The following is a 15186-nucleotide window of genomic DNA, read 5'->3' as shown; positions in this document are numbered from 1 at the left end:
TTAAAAAGATCACCTTTACAATCAAAGACTAAAAAGATGAAACCAGATTACAGTCTTAAACATCACAATTTCAAAACAGAAGCAAGATTACATATACGATTCCCACAACCAAAAGACCGACAAGTTCTTCTTTGCCTATGGTTTTCTCTGGTTCTCAAAAGAGAAATGTGCATACAATCTTTAGTCTTAACATTAAAAAAAACTAAGGATTACGCAAGCACAATTTTATGATTTAGGGATTCAGGTGTATAAACAATATAACCATAGGCAAATCGTGTAAACCTTCAAAGAAAGAAAAATCTAAAAATTGCTCCAAAATCCAAAACCAAGCATATATAAAATATATAAACTTCACAAATCATGATTCATGAACGAAGAGCAACCATATCCGTTCAGAGGCAACGATAATCACTTTATACATAAACATTCGGAGAAAAATTAGATATCAAATCCGCCATATACAATCAAAAGTTTCTGAACGTCTTACATCGTTGAGTTAAATTCCTAAAAACCGAGGGATTACCAGAGAATCTAAACGATGTCGTCTGGTTGAGGAGCGGCGGAGAGGGCCAGAGGACGGCTGTTGGATTCCTCGTTGTCGTCTTCGTCGTCGTCATCATCATCGAAGGTGGATAGGTTCACGCAGGAGCAGCGCTCGAGGGAGGCGAAGAAGGCGGAGATGACGGTGGCGCCGAACCAGCTCGCCGCCTGATCTAGCTTCTCGAGGGAAGCCGTGCTCAGATTGGAAGCGGTAGAGGCCGTGGAGTTGATGCTGCTGCTTTTATCCATGGCTTCTCGGATTCGATTTGAACCTCTTCTGATGATGAAGATCGTGTTTTAGGGATTTGAATTCTAGAGAAGGTGATTTGGGGATTTTGTAGCCGATACGCGATGGAGAAATTTAGAAATATAGAGGATGTATTTATGTATTATGTATTACGTATTACAACCCCGGTTTCGATTCCCGAGATAAGCAATCTTTTAAATTTATAACAAACTACTACATACGGACGTGCGTTAGTAATATGGGCCTAATCTCTGTTTTAATTGTTTTAAGGGCAATTGTCAATAATAGCACCTTTTGAAGTTTATGTCTCAAAAATAGCACTAGAAGGAGAAAGTCACAAAAATGACATTCATTAAAGGGTAAAATATCTATAATACCCTTGGTTTAAAATTAAATAAACAAACTAAAATAAATAAAAATAAAAAAAATAAAAATAAAAAAAAATAAAAATTTTTTTTTTATAGTTTCAGATTATATGTTTTCAGATTCGAAATTTTTATAATTTGTTTTAAAAAAAAAATTTCAAATTTTTTTTATTTTTTTTTCAGATTTTATTTTTATAATTTAAAAATACTTTTTGAAACTGTTTTTAAAATTTTTATTTTTTATTTTATTATTTATTATTTATAAAATTTTAAACCCTAATTCCAAAACCCCACCCCTTAACTCTAAACCCTAAGGTTTGGATTAATTAACCCTAGGGGTATAAGTGTACATTACCTCTTTAATGAAACCTATTTTTGTGACTTTGAGCCTTGAGTGCTACTTTGGGAACAAAAACTTGGTTTAGTGCTATTTTAGTCTTTTTCTCTTGTTTTAATGGTTGCTAAATGTGTTTAATGGATGTTTAAGAAAGCTGAAATTGAAGATTTAGGATTTTTTATTCGAATAGAATTGGTAGCTTCTTGTTTGTTACCATACGCAATGTAGAAAATATGTAACCAGATGAAACGTATTTATTTCATTTTTGTGTTTCTCTAAGTAAATAGCAAAAGCGCATCTGGTGTAGTGGTATCATAGTACCCTCCCACGGTACTGACCAGGGTTCGATTCCCTGGATCCGCAAGAGTAAATAGCTGGTTTGATTTCATTTTATTCTTTTTTTATACTTTTGGCGAGTTTAAGACAGAATCGGGTTCTTGTTACGGTCCGAAAATATTATGGGCTTGAACCGGAACCTACTGGTTAAAACAAAAACAAAAATATTAGGGATGGGCGTTCGGGTACCCGTTCGGGTTCGGATCGGGTATTTCGGATTTTCGAGTATTTCGGTATAGAGGTGTAGAACCCGTTCGGGTATTTCTGTACTTCGGGTCGGGTTCGGGTATTTTAAGTTCGGTTTCGGTTATTTCGGATCGGGTTCGGATATTTAGATTTTGAAGAAAAAAAAATGAAAATTTTCATTTCTCAAATTTCTTGTATTTAAATATATAACTTTTCACTTAACTATTTTTTATTTTTAATAGATTGCATGGTTAATAGATTTGGACATAACATTTTCAAACTAAAAAGACATTAATTTGGTTATTGTTTTTAAATTTTGGATGTAACTTTTTGTTAATTACTGAAATAAAAAGTTTGACATGCATTTTAAGCGAATAACAAATCATCTTCTACGTAATTGTATGTATATCATATGAATTTAAAGTATGTGTAGTATCAATATAAATATTTTATATAAAATGAAAGATGTAAACTATAAATATAAGGTTAATTATCATATGTTCGGTTATTTTCGGATATCCATTCGGGTTCGGATATTATCCGTTCGGGTTTGGATATCCAATCTCTCCTAATTCAATACCCGTTCGGATATTTTGCTACTTCGGTTCGGATTTCGGTTCGGGCTTTTCGGATCGGGTTCGGGTGCCACTTCGGATTTCGGGTAAAATGCCCACCCCTAAAAAATATTGTGGTTTAAGCTAGATATATAATCCCACATTGGAAGAAACAAAAGTATTAGACTTACATATATAGACACGAAAACAATAAATCAATTGCCGAGCTTGGTAACGTGAGCTTGTAGTCCTAGTGGAGGCAATTAAAGGTAACGGGACGTTGGTTCAGTCATAGTGATGAGAGGAGAATCGGGAGCAAAACACTCCCGATCCAAGCCACCAGAGCTGAGCCTTCCTTGTGAAGGCTGGAGTCATCATGAACTCGTCTAGACGGGGGATGAAAAAGCGTTAGATCATGTTTCACACTCAGAGCTAGCGTTTACCTCCGTTTCTAGCAGCCGATGGACCTCATGGGCTGAATCCTTGTTTGGACCATTACCTTTTACTTTTTTTTTTCCCTCCTAGACGCCATCTTCCTTGCCAAACAAGTAACCGACATTGGTACGTTCAGACCGCAATCCACAAGACATGATTCCCATTCATATATATTTTCAGGGAAAAGAGTTTGTGACATGTGGTTGCGAAAGACATGTTAAATATGTTCTTACTCCGTTAAGGAAATCTACACGCTCAAAAGTTAGACTAAGGCATAGAGAGAGGGACACACACGTCCACTGCAACCACCAACTAACCGAAAGGAGGTCATGAACTAGTTTCATTACCACTACTTGCTACTGATATTGTCAATACAACCTATCATTATTTAATCCTTCAAAACGATCCGACCTCCTATCCTTGTCTAGTCATCACACGAGTCATACGTGTCAGAGCAATTGTCGACATCATAGACGTACTCATCGCTGTCATATGAGTAATCCTCCTCCTCTTCTTCTTCGTCTTCTGTAGCTTCTTCTTCTATGGTCCTCTCAAAACCATCAAAAGGGTAATCATCTGTTGGGTCGTAAGGCTGTCTCAGCTCTTTGACCCTCTCGAAACATCGTTTCGCCATATCCCCATCAAAATGAACACGGAAACACTTGCGTAGATCAAGGTGTAACAGATGTGGACAAGCGTCGAGAATGGCGTTGAGGCCCTTGTTGGTTAGTCCGTTCCCATAAAGCTGGAGGTGGCGTAGTCCGGGCATGGTTTCTGCAATTGCTAGAGCTTCGTCATCATCACGCTTGAACTGAGGTTCGCTGTTTAGCTTCAGAGTCTTCAGATTGGGACAAGACTGGCCTGCAGCTTTCAGAAAGTCTTCTTCTGACAATGAGCAATATGATACTTCGAGGTGTTCAAGCAATGGAAGTTTCACAACTGCCTCCATAAACCCCTCGTCTGTTAATGTATCACACATCAAAAGCCTAAGGCTTCTCAGATTACTCGACCTGCAAATTAAACAAAAGGGTTAAAAACACAATCTAAGATAACTGATAAAGGTTCTAACTTTGCAATGCCTAGAGAGAGGAAAGAAGAGAGAGATGATTAACAAACAAAACATCATCTGGGTCTTCTCCAAACAGTGTGAATCTTTGTCTTCTTTCATAAAGTTCGAACCTTTCAATGCCTAGAGAGAGAGTGTGGAGGAGAGAGAGAGAGAGAGTTAATTACCTAACGGCGATGTAGTTGAGGAGGTCATCAGTACCAAAGTACCCAATGTCGATTTCAACCAAACCGCCTTGGCTGCGATCGACTGCGTGACGACACATGATCTCGAGGTCATAGTCCATGTCTTCCAAGTCTCCATCGTTGAGCATATCAATCTTACTCCACATCGAAGGGTCTTTGCAAACGCGACGCCACGATCTGCACACTCTCTGCGCGTTTTCAAGTATGTCAATCGCGCCAATACGGAGCAAGATCGATGACATTAGTTCCGGCGGAAGGTCCGCCCAGTTTCCGTGTCTTCCTCTTTTCATCACCGGAGGCATTGAGACAGACGGCGAAGGAACGACAAATGAAACGACAACTGCGAAAGCGGAAAGTGAAGTAAAAGCTTCGGAATTACTATTTGGCCCTCGGAGACATACGTATTTACGAAATTAGTTCGAGACATAAACAATAATAAGCTCACTTAAATAGATAATTGGGCCTAGGCCCATAGTTAAACACATTTCGACATTTAAAACTTGTTGGCTTATTCAAGCTCAGCTACGAAATGAGAATGAAATTTCTACAGACATTGAAAATGTGTTACAAGATTATTGATAGTTTTTATTTATACCTAGTTGGTTAACATGGCTGTATGGTTGTTCAAATCATCCAAGCCAAATTCATCACGTGGCATTGGGCGATGCCATGCAAAAAAGTAAAAAAAAAAACTGATCGAATTTTCATTTTCATTTTCATTCGAATAATTTCATTCTAGTTTGCTTTCTTTAGACAGTCTCAAAAAAGTTGATGTTACTAAGGGTCCGATTGGTAATGGCTGTAGCTTTAAATATTTTGCTGTAGAAAAAAATCTGTAGACTTTTTGCTGTGGCTTTAGATTTTATTGCTGTAGAATTTTATTGAAGCACTAAAAAATTGCTTTGGATATTTGGCTCTGCAGAGCACTTGTACAGCTGTAGGATATTTTAAGAGCTGTGGTTTCAAAAAAAAATTTAAAGCTTGATTGCTCTGAATTTGGTGCTGTGGAAATAAATAGGGCTGTGGACAGCACCTACCAATCACCCCCTAAAACTATATTTAATAATGGATTGGGTATCTTTTATCCAATTTGTAATCGAAATATATTTTGTCCTATAGTTTTAAATTTCAAAAGCATGTTATCTTCAAAAGAATGTGATCATGTTTTAATTAAAACAGATTCACACACGATTATCTATATAATCCAATTAAACTAGTAAACTGTAATATTTCCCCATGAATATCATTAACTTCTCCTAAAGATGAAGCATATGCATCCAATAAAGCAAAAATCCCTAAGTTATTATTGGATTATTAGGGTGAGTGATAAAGATAGTTAAGTAATTAAATCTTAGAATTGTACCTAAAGTTTTCTCCTAATCATGATGAAATGGACTGTCAAGCGTATCTTATCATATGATATATGGATTCATACAACACAAACTGAGCTGGGTTCGGTTCGGTTCTCTTTTCTATCATCTCTGTAGTTATGAATAATAAAATCTTTATTTATTGGTTGGTCGATCATTACCAAGCGCCAAGCTGACATTTTAATTGGCGAAAAGGAAAAGAAGTCATCTTTAGTAGCTGGCACGAGCTTATCTTCCCTATTATTACCACGTGGCCGTATCATATTGGTTGGAACGGTTCGTGATACTCGTCGACTTTTGTTTTCGTGTGACTTTACTACAACTGCAACTACTAGTACGATACATTATCGCAGCGCCGGATGATTCATGTACCGACCAAACCGATATCAAATAGAAAAATGATATAACAAGATGACCGTAATCTCCTCATAATCTAAAGTATATTACGAAAGTGCCCTTACTCCCTTCACTGACTCGTCTCCTTCTCCACTTGGGATCTCTGACTCCACATTCGATACAAACAAATCCTCTCTCTTGCAAATAGATGCCAACGATGCCAGGCCTAGTCTCAGTCAAAACGCCGGCCAATGCTCCGCCGCTACGCGTCTCCGTCCCCGACACGCAACAACAACCTCCACGAACCCCGATGAAGAAGACCCCTTCCTCCACCCCGTCTCGATCCAAGCCCTCCCCCGGCAGATCCGCCAAAAAAGACTCGCCGGGCGTCTCCTCCTCCGCCGCCGCCGTACCCGACGTCGACGATCCATCCCTCGACAACCCGGATCTCGGCCCCTTCCTCCTCAAGCTCGCTCGCGACGCCATAGCTTCCGGCGAAGGTCCCAACAAGGCTCTCGACTACGCGATCCGCGCGACGAAGTCCTTCGAGAGATGCTGCGCCGCCGCTGCTCCTCCCGTCCCCGGCGGTAGCGACGGCGGACCTGTTCTCGATCTCGCCATGAGCCTCCACGTCCTCGCCGCGATCTACTGCAGCCTCGGGAGGTTCGACGAAGCGGTCCCGCCGCTCGAGCGAGCCATCAAGGTCCCGGATCCGGCGCGTGGGCCCGACCACTCCCTCGCCGCGTTCTCCGGGCATATGCAGCTCGGCGACACGTTGTCGATGCTAGGTCAGATCGATAGATCCATCGCTTGCTACGAGGAGGGGCTCAAGATCCAGATCCAGACTCTAGGCGAAACGGATCCTCGAGTTGGTGAAACTTGCAGGTAACTTATCCAATTAAACAACGCCACGTGGCTATTGTTTGAATTCGTTGAGATTGCAGGTAGTTATCCAGTTAAACAACGCCACGTGTTTCAGGTACTTGGCTGAAGCCTATGTTCAAGCAATGCAGTTCAACAAAGCTGAAGAGTTATGCAAGAAAACTCTAGAGATCCACCGCGCTCATAGCGAACCGGCCTCTCTCGAGGAGGCGGCTGATAGGAGGCTGATGGCTATCATCTGCGAGGCTAAAGGAGACTACGAGAACGCGCTCGAGCACCTCGTCCTCGCCAGTATGGCTATGATCGCGAGCGGGCAAGAATCGGAGGTTGCTTCGATCGATGTCAGCATTGGGAACATCTACATGTCGCTGTGTCGGTTCGATGAAGCTGTGTTCTCTTACCAGAAGGCTCTCACTGTGTTCAAGTCCTCTAAGGGAGAGACTCATCCTACTGTGGCGTCGGTGTTTGTTAGATTGGCTGAGCTTTACCATAGGACGGGGAAGCTCCGTGAGTCTAAGTCATACTGCGAGAATGCGTTGAGGATATACAACAAGCCTGTGCCTGGGACAACTGTTGAGGAGATTGCTGGTGGGTTAACAGAGATCTCTGCGATATATGAGTCTGTGGATGAGCCTGAGGAAGCACTGAAGCTACTTCAAAAGTCCATGAAACTTCTCGAGGATAAACCAGGACAGCAGAGCGCCATTGCAGGTATAAACTTCTATCTTGGATGGTTATGACGTGTCTTTGGTCTTAAATTGAACGTAAAAGTACTCTTCTTTGTGTTGTCAAGCTTTAGTTTGGCTTTTGTATGTGAATGGACTTGCAGGGTTAGAGGCGCGGATGGGAGTAATGTATTACACGTTGGGGAGGTATGAGGACGCAAGGAACGCGTTTGAGAGCGCTGTGACGAAGCTGAGGGCAGCTGGTGAGAAATCTGCCTTCTTCGGAGTTGTGTTGAACCAGATGGGACTGGCGTGCGTTCAGCTTTTCAAGATCGATGAGGCTGGTGAGCTGTTTGAAGAAGCAAGAGTGATTCTCGAACAAGAACGTGGTCCTTGTGATCAGGACACTCTTGGTGTTTACAGCAATCTGGCTGCCACGTACGACGCCATGGGAAGGTAATGATAATTGTCTTAACATACAACTCAACTCACTGTATTATCTAATGGTTTATCAAAACAATAAGCACAACTGGTTTGGGTTAAAATTTGTGAACTTGACTGATATTGCTATCTTCACGTAAACCGGAATCAAAACCTGGTCGATATGATATATGAAAACTAGGAGAGCCCAATTAGCTCTGGTTTAGACTTTTCTGTTTTCAGTTTTCCGGTTGAACCGGGTACTATTCATTAAAGTTGAAATGGTTTGGTTTGGATATGTTTTTTTTTAAAAGGATTGCTTTTTTTGGACTAAATACAAAATGAAAACGTAACCAGATATTTTTTCATTTGCATTAGATTTGGAACCATTTATCGGTATGGTTCCGGTTCAGTTTGAACCGGTTAGACCAGATTAGTAAAGACAATTCATGTTTCTGATGGCTATGTCATTTTGCAGGATAGAAGATGCCATTGAGATATTGGAGCAGGTTCTGAAGCTGAGAGAGGAGAAGCTCGGTACTGCAAATCCTGATTTTGAGGACGAGAAGAAGCGTTTGGCCGAGCTTTTGAAGGAAGCAGGGCGGTCACGGAACTACAAAGCCAAGTCGCTACAGAATCTTATCGATCCAAACGCAAGACCTCCCAAGAAAGAGGCATCTGGTAAGAAATGGCCTGGCCTCGGTTTCAAGTTCTGAAGAACACAAATCGTAACCACATATAATAAATCATTCACATATAATATATATACTCAATAGTATTATGTTATCATTATTTTATTTGATCTTTTCTGTATCATAAGTATGAGGCTGATGAATTAATTTCCTGTATCGTGTTTATTATTCGAGTTTGGTGAAGTACTGCCAAGTTGGTGAGCTGTTTGTTTGAGTTTGAGAGTTTCTTTAATTCTGTTCTTTTTTCGAAAATTTATATTTCTTGCTTGTGCTTGTTTCTGTAATTGTGCAGAAGTATCGGTACTTGCTTGCACAAGTTTGATTTGCGAATCACTAAAGTAAACTTGCCGACAAACAAACGAGATTGAAACTTAATAAGATGTATGGATCGGATCTGGGTCAGGTCGAAGTGATGACGTTCTAAAGTGAAGTCAAAGTTAGACCGATTTAAATTAACCTAAACCGGATAAGAATATAACACTCAACTAAACATTGGAAATAAGAAATTTTTGTTTCTTTTATTCTACACATTCAACTTATTTACAAGAAAACATCCATAATTTTATTTCGGAAAACAAAAGAGAACGGTCTAAACAACCCGTTTATAAATTTAAAAACTGAAAAACTAAAGAGGGCAAGAAGTTAAGGATCTATGTAGAAACAAATCAATCACATCAACTAGAGTGGAGAAAACAGACCATTTTACTAGGAATGAGTATCTCTACAAGAAAATCTCTATCCTAAAAAGTAAGAATTTTCTATTTATACTGCCATGATACATATGGGATCAGACTCAATTGATTGTGATATAAAGGGTTAAAATGTCAATTGATGGTGGTTTAAAGGGTTATAATGTACTTCCTGAAAAAAAAATGTTCATTCAGTAAATTGAGAGACCAAAATTTGAATTTCTTTTAGTTAATGTGATTCAATCATAGTTGGCCATTAAACAAGAATTGTTGGGTTCAAATCCCAGACAACGCAATTTCTACAGGAAGAGGTCTGGGTTTCAATTCCCGGAGAAGGCGAATTATGCAGAAAATTAGAGAAAATACTTACAAGAGATCTTCAGCATGGCGCAATGAGTACCGTCAGAAATGGATCTCATAGGGCTACTCAGGGTGATGCAGTCAGACGTGAATTTTCATAAAGCAGGTAGAATTGTCGGCTGTAATATCGTTTATGTAATATTTCTCATAATTTGTACGAGCATAATTAACCAGACAAAAAAAAAGAAAAAACAAGAATTGTTGAACATTTTTTGGTCCAAGTCATAAACTTCAACAAAAAGAAATATAAAAACTTAGCCTTCGAAAACCTGCAAAATAATTCTGTATATAAGAAAATTCTGGTAGCATAATAAACAATAAACAACTAAACATACACACACACATGTATTACGTAGAAATTTCTTCACCTAAATTTGTGCTCAAAAGATTCTAATTTATTAACACACATCCTAAATAATTAACACAAATCCTAATTTATTTTAGTTTCTAGTTGAGACTTTATACTCTACTCAAACGATGCATTTTCAAAAAAGCTAGTTGAACGCTGTTTATATTAAGATTATCACTGATGCCAAAGTAAACTAGTTTAAAGTAAAAATATTCGAATAATACTCTATTGTTTACTATATAATAGAGTGAAAATAAATTTACTCCAAGGAATAACTTGTTTTTTTGTTCATCACTCTATTTTATACTTTAAAATATAGTATCATCGGAGTAAACTCAAACTCTATTATAGAGTTACTTTATTTTAGAGTAAAAAATAAAATAAGCCATTGAAGATGATTTTAGATAAGCAAGCTAAACAAAAAGTTATGATCACTCGTTTTATAGGATCAGGATAATGGTTATAATTTTTGAATCACTGAATTTGTGAAAATAGTGTGTAGATAAAATTACTATTCAATTATTAAATCAATCTTATGAGAAGGGTCACATTTTAACTATTTTCTAGTTCCGAGCATCATTTTTATTGGATGAATTCATGTAGATAATAAATCATTTATCATTGGTCTACCATCTTTGCCCAAAAAAAAAATCATTGGTCTACCATAAGTTAGTTAAAAGGAGTTATGTAAATGCCACGAAGTTTGTGAATATAAAAGTACCATAAATGTGTTTTTAATTCAACTACCTTCCAAAGATAGTTTTACAAAGTGATAATTACTGCTTACTCACATTTCATTGCACACGGTGCATGTATGTATATCAATTCACATCACATCATTTGAATTCATGGTCTCTCGCAGCCTTCTGTTCTTTTCTCACTCTATATAAACACCACCCATCGACCAACCTTCTTCTCTGACTACTAGCTAAAATGGTTTCTCAAATCACTTAATTAAACTCGTTTTCGTAGTTTCCTTCTTCTACACCACCATCATCTTTGTCTTTAATTACAATCGAAATATGGTGTCTGAACAATTGAACCTTATTCGAAATATTGTGGCAATAATAGGTTAATATTTCTGATTATTCACATCTACACTTTTTATAAAACAAATTTCTTTTTAATATAGTGTGTTCTTTTCACTTCATATGATCAAATTTCAGGGAATGGCATCGCTCTATGTTTGTTCTTATCACCAACGTAAGTTTTCTTTGTATTATTTAAATAAATTGTCTGAAACAATGAAACTACATGCACGGAGGGAGATTCGTAAACCATTTATATAATTGATTTTCCTAAGGAAAAGAAATTTGTTTCGTCTATTCAAGATATGGTTTCTCTTGAAAGATCTGAGTTTCTTTTTGCTTTCATCACTTTTAACTTTTATCTTGGGTAATCACAGTATTAAGTTGATACTTTTCTCACAACAATTTTTTTGTTAATAATTTAATAAAAATTAAGAAAGACTACTTACTAGATTTCCTTCAAAAAGATATAAACACGTTGTAGGTAACATCGTAGAATAAACTGCTGTTGCTCTTAAAAACTGTAGAATAAGAAAAAACTGTTGCAAAACGTAAACTAAAATACTTTATGTTTCATTTTTATTCAGGCCAACGTTCATACAGATTGTGAAAAAGAAGTCAACAGAGGAATATTCACCAGTACCGTATTTAGCGACTCTCATAAACTGCCTCGTTTGGGTTCTGTATGGGCTCCCTATGGTACATCCGCACAACACACCGGTCCTTACAATCAACGGCACAGGGATCATAATCGAAGTTGTGTTCATTACCATTTTTTTCGTTTACTGCGGCCGTCAAAAACAGCGTTTGGTAATAGCCGCTGTTTTAGCGGGTGAAACCGTTTTCGTGGCTGTTCTCACAGTGTTGGTCTTCACTCTACAACACACTACCAAAGAACGTTCGTTGAGCGTTGGAATCATTTGTTGCGTTTTCAACGTGATGATGTATGCTTCTCCATTATCTGTCATGGTATGTTTTGAGGATTAAAGTTATTATTGTTTTCTTGTTAATTATTTCCCCATTTTGTGGTTCTATCTTTAGTGGTGCATTAATATTATATATTTTATACAAATATATTTTGGTTAAGTACATAAAACTTGCAACTAAATTTTTGTTTTTGTTGGAAAAATAATTACATGAAAATATGAAGAAAATGGTAATAAAAACAAAAAGCGTGGAGTTCATGCCGTTTTGGCTGTCGCTAGCTGCGCTTCTAAACGCAGGCGTTTGGACAGTCTATGCACTCATACAATTCGATCCATTCATCGCTGTGAGTTTTTTTATTAAGGTGATGATTGTTTTGTTAGATTTTAGATTTTGGTTTTTGGTTTCTGGCTTTTGGTTTTTGGTTTTTAGTTTTTGGTTTTTGATTTTTGGTTTTTGATTTTGCAGTAGATTTTGGTTTTTTGAAAAACTTGATTGGTGGTTTTGATTTTGGTTTTTGGTTTTTGGTTTTTAGTTTCTGGTTTTTGCTTTTAAAAATAATAAATTTTAAATGTTATGATAGTAAAATATCTATTATTGAAAAATAAAAAATAAAATACTATCATCAAAGCATACATAATTAAAAAAATATTTTAAAAACAAAAAGTAAAATGTGTACATCCATAATTTTTAAAATAAAAAAAACCATAACTATATTATATATATATATAATATATATATATTTATTTATTTATTTATTTATTTATCTATACTATTATTTGCGAAGTAAATTTTCAGAATTGAGCTCTCACGTTAAAAGTTAGAGCGGTTAATATCGTTTATACCCTTAATGAATAAAATGTATAAAAAAACAAAAGAAAATGAAATTTTAAAATAGATAAATTATATAACTAAATATTAATCAAATAAAATTATTAATCATATAATTAAAAATAAAAATGAAATGTGTATGATCAGCAAGCTTCCTAAAACTCGACACTTGGATGCATTATTTATGGTTTACGTTTGCTTTGCTTTATCTAAAAATTTTGACCAAAAAAAATTTAGCTAAAATTAGTTAACAGAAAATAAAAGAAAAAAATCATTTTTTTGTTTTTGTACGTAGCTTTTCATAAGGAGAATCCAATAAAATAGTGATTTTGGTTTTTGAGAAGGAAAGAGTTAAAGGAAGCAAAAACCAGATTCCCTAAAAAATAGGAAATCTATTTTATCAAAATCATGATTGGATAAAAAGTGGTTTTTGGAAAATCAAAAACCAGAAACTAGTGCAGAATCTGCAAACAATCAACCTCTTAACTCTTTGTTCATCAAACTTTCATGATTTACCTATTTAACATGTTGACAAAAAAACTAGATTTAACATTTGTGTGTGCATCTATATTTCATAACTAGATTTACCTACTTAACTAGATTTAGTTATGCAAAAAATATAGCCGAATGAAAGTTGTATAATTGTTTGTTTTTTTGTGCCAATAATTGTTGATATTTTGTGATACTAGATTTAACTATGATAAGTAAAATAAATGAAAAGTTGTATGTTGATTTTTTTAGTTGAGAAAACGTGTTTTATCATTGTTTTTCATAATAACATTATTTTTTCTTTTTCAGATACCAAATGGAATTGGATGTGTATTTGGACTGGCCCAATTAATATTGTACGCTGCTTACGATAAATAATGGCGGAAAGAAATATCCAGTGCGTTCGTTCGTATTGACTATTGAGAAACCCACAAATTTCAATCAACGGCTTAACGGCGTTTGATTTGATCTTCTCACACTATTATTTACCGTCCGATTATCAGCCTTTTCATTTAAGTGAAAACTTCGTCACACTTTTTGCAATCTTCGTTCATGAATTCCAGTGTCTGTTATTTTAGGAGCAATGTACTCTTTTCAAAGTACTGGGTGTTATGTTATAACTTATAAGATTATGTGGGCTCAAATAAAAACTAATCTATCACCTTGACACCTTCATCATTCATAATATGCTGCCTAGGGTTTTAGGGACTTGAGGTGAACTTTAAAAAAAAATTCTGCTTAGAAATAAGTTTGTAGTTATAAATTACAAAGAATTAAAACAAAAAATAATCTTAAGAATGTGTCATATAAAATGTATGGATTAAAGCCTTCGGTTCAAACCTAAGTGATTCACCACCTTCCATCTCCAAGTTTTATAACTAGTCTACTTCATAAAAAAATAACTCATCCCACCAAATTCGCAGTGTGCTATGTGTTTATGGCATGAAAGTTGTCGTGGAAAAAAATCTGTAAGTTTCCTCGTTTTATTACTCAATTTCTCAAGACAATTAGTTAACTGATTATGAAGCTAAATATAAAATAAAGCAAGAATAAAGATATAGCAAATTAGAGCGAGTCTTTAGCATGTCCTACGAGTGCGCTTGGCCTTAATAACAAACAAATCTCTTCTACAAATTCCAAATTTTCAACAACACAAAAACAAACTTTACAAAACAGTTTTTAGAAGAAACTTCTTTGAGAGATACAAGTCACTTATAAAGAAAGACATTATATAAACTCTTTCTCAGAAAAGAGAGACGCCATATACATAGAGATATATATATATTTTTTTAAAAGGGAAATGGCGGGACCTGACCAAGCAGCGAAGCAGTCAAGTGAAGTTTTGTGCCAGCGACGATCGTTAGGGATATGTCCTGTGAGAGCAGCAGCGGTTGGATTTGTGATAATTGGTGGACTTGGCTACATGGTTTTGTACAGTAAAAAGAAGCCAGAAGCTTCTGCAGGTGACGTTGCTAAAGTTATATCAGGTGTTGCTGCTACTCCTGAGAATACTCATCCTCGCAATTAACCATTTTGTTATATTTTTTTGTCCCTCGATACACTGAATAAAAGCAAAATCAAGATTCATATTCTGAAAACTAAATTTCAAGAACATTATCAACAATAAAAGATTCACCCTTTCTCAGCAACTTCAGCATCAGTTTCAATGGGAAAGTTCCAACTCTACAAGACTTCACCAGTAGCTTTGCTCATAATCACCAACACTACCCTCTGCAACTTCCCAGCTTCAAGCCATTCTTTTACATCACAACAATATCAGTCTAGATAAACGTCTCGAAAGACTCATATACAAGAACAAAAAATCCATTTTTATCGGAAATCTGAGAAGTGAGATATAAGATTGATTATTCTAATTGTGATTAACTAAACCATGTACAAC

General features: G+C 36.4%; 4 protein-coding genes and 1 non-coding gene across 5 annotated transcripts; 3 read left to right on the top strand and 2 right to left on the bottom strand.

Annotated features, from left to right (window-relative positions):
* Nucleotides 1-318: 318 nt before the first annotated feature.
* On the bottom strand, nucleotides 319-920 carry LOC106443837. The gene has a single exon (XM_013885391.3). It carries the CDS (start codon nucleotides 787-789, stop codon nucleotides 532-534), a length of 258 nt encoding a protein of 85 aa, XP_013740845.1. The 5' UTR covers nucleotides 790-920; the 3' UTR covers nucleotides 319-531.
* An 861-nt stretch (nucleotides 921-1781) lies between these two features.
* TRNAG-CCC lies at nucleotides 1782-1852 on the top strand. Its single transcript has one exon. It is a non-coding gene; the product is annotated as a tRNA-Gly (tRNA).
* Nucleotides 1853-3215: 1363 nt separating this feature from the next.
* LOC106443838 (F-box protein SKIP19-like) lies at nucleotides 3216-4774 on the bottom strand. The gene is made up of 2 exons (XM_013885392.3): nucleotides 4234-4774; nucleotides 3216-4010 (listed from the first exon to the last, which is right to left on the bottom strand). Exons 1-2 carry the CDS (start codon nucleotides 4551-4553, stop codon nucleotides 3425-3427), a joined length of 906 nt encoding a protein of 301 aa, XP_013740846.1. The 5' UTR covers nucleotides 4554-4774; the 3' UTR covers nucleotides 3216-3424.
* A 1064-nt stretch (nucleotides 4775-5838) lies between these two features.
* Nucleotides 5839-8848, top strand: LOC106438804 (protein KINESIN LIGHT CHAIN-RELATED 1). The gene is made up of 4 exons (XM_013880087.3): nucleotides 5839-6842; nucleotides 6937-7550; nucleotides 7669-7960; nucleotides 8403-8848. Exons 1-4 carry the CDS (start codon nucleotides 6166-6168, stop codon nucleotides 8638-8640), a joined length of 1821 nt encoding a protein of 606 aa, XP_013735541.1. The 5' UTR covers nucleotides 5839-6165; the 3' UTR covers nucleotides 8641-8848.
* Nucleotides 8849-9063: 215 nt separating this feature from the next.
* On the top strand, nucleotides 9064-14326 carry LOC106443839 (bidirectional sugar transporter SWEET7). Its single transcript, XM_048776039.1, has 5 exons — nucleotides 9064-11085; nucleotides 11181-11217; nucleotides 11630-12011; nucleotides 12193-12312; nucleotides 13596-14326. Exons 1-5 carry the CDS (start codon nucleotides 11037-11039, stop codon nucleotides 13662-13664), a joined length of 657 nt encoding a protein of 218 aa, XP_048631996.1. The 5' UTR covers nucleotides 9064-11036; the 3' UTR covers nucleotides 13665-14326.
* The last annotated feature ends 860 nt before the right edge of the window (nucleotides 14327-15186 follow it).

The sequence above is a fragment of the Brassica napus genome, chromosome A3 (assembly GCF_020379485.1).
Source record: "Brassica napus cultivar Da-Ae chromosome A3, Da-Ae, whole genome shotgun sequence".
NCBI classification, from domain to species: Eukaryota; Viridiplantae; Streptophyta; class Magnoliopsida; order Brassicales; family Brassicaceae; genus Brassica; species Brassica napus.
Note: the sequence above shows the minus strand (reverse complement) of the source record. Positions and strands in the feature narration are given on the sequence as shown.

Bases quoted from the DNA above. Each gene is read 5' to 3' on its own strand.
- LOC106443837 (XM_013885391.3), bottom strand. From the start codon at position 789: ATGGATAAAAGCAGCAGCATCAACTCCACGGCCTCTACCGCTTCCAAT.
- LOC106443838 (XM_013885392.3), bottom strand. From the start codon at position 4,553: ATGCCTCCGGTGATGAAAAGAGGAAGACACGGAAACTGGGCGGACCTT. The intron at 4,011-4,233 runs GTAATTAACTCT...TTTAATTTGCAG, and splicing joins CTCAACTACATCGCCGTTAG to GTCGAGTAATCTGAGAAGCC.
- LOC106438804 (XM_013880087.3), top strand. From the start codon at position 6,166: ATGCCAACGATGCCAGGCCTAGTCTCAGTCAAAACGCCGGCCAATGCT. The intron at 6,843-6,936 runs GTAACTTATCCA...CACGTGTTTCAG, and splicing joins CGAGTTGGTGAAACTTGCAG to GTACTTGGCTGAAGCCTATG. The intron at 7,551-7,668 runs GTATAAACTTCT...ATGGACTTGCAG, and splicing joins ACAGCAGAGCGCCATTGCAG to GGTTAGAGGCGCGGATGGGA.
- LOC106443839 (XM_048776039.1), top strand. From the start codon at position 11,037: ATGGTGTCTGAACAATTGAACCTTATTCGAAATATTGTGGCAATAATA. The intron at 11,218-11,629 runs GTAAGTTTTCTT...ATTTTTATTCAG, and splicing joins TGTTTGTTCTTATCACCAAC to GCCAACGTTCATACAGATTG. The intron at 12,012-12,192 runs GTATGTTTTGAG...GAAAATATGAAG, and splicing joins CTTCTCCATTATCTGTCATG to AAAATGGTAATAAAAACAAA.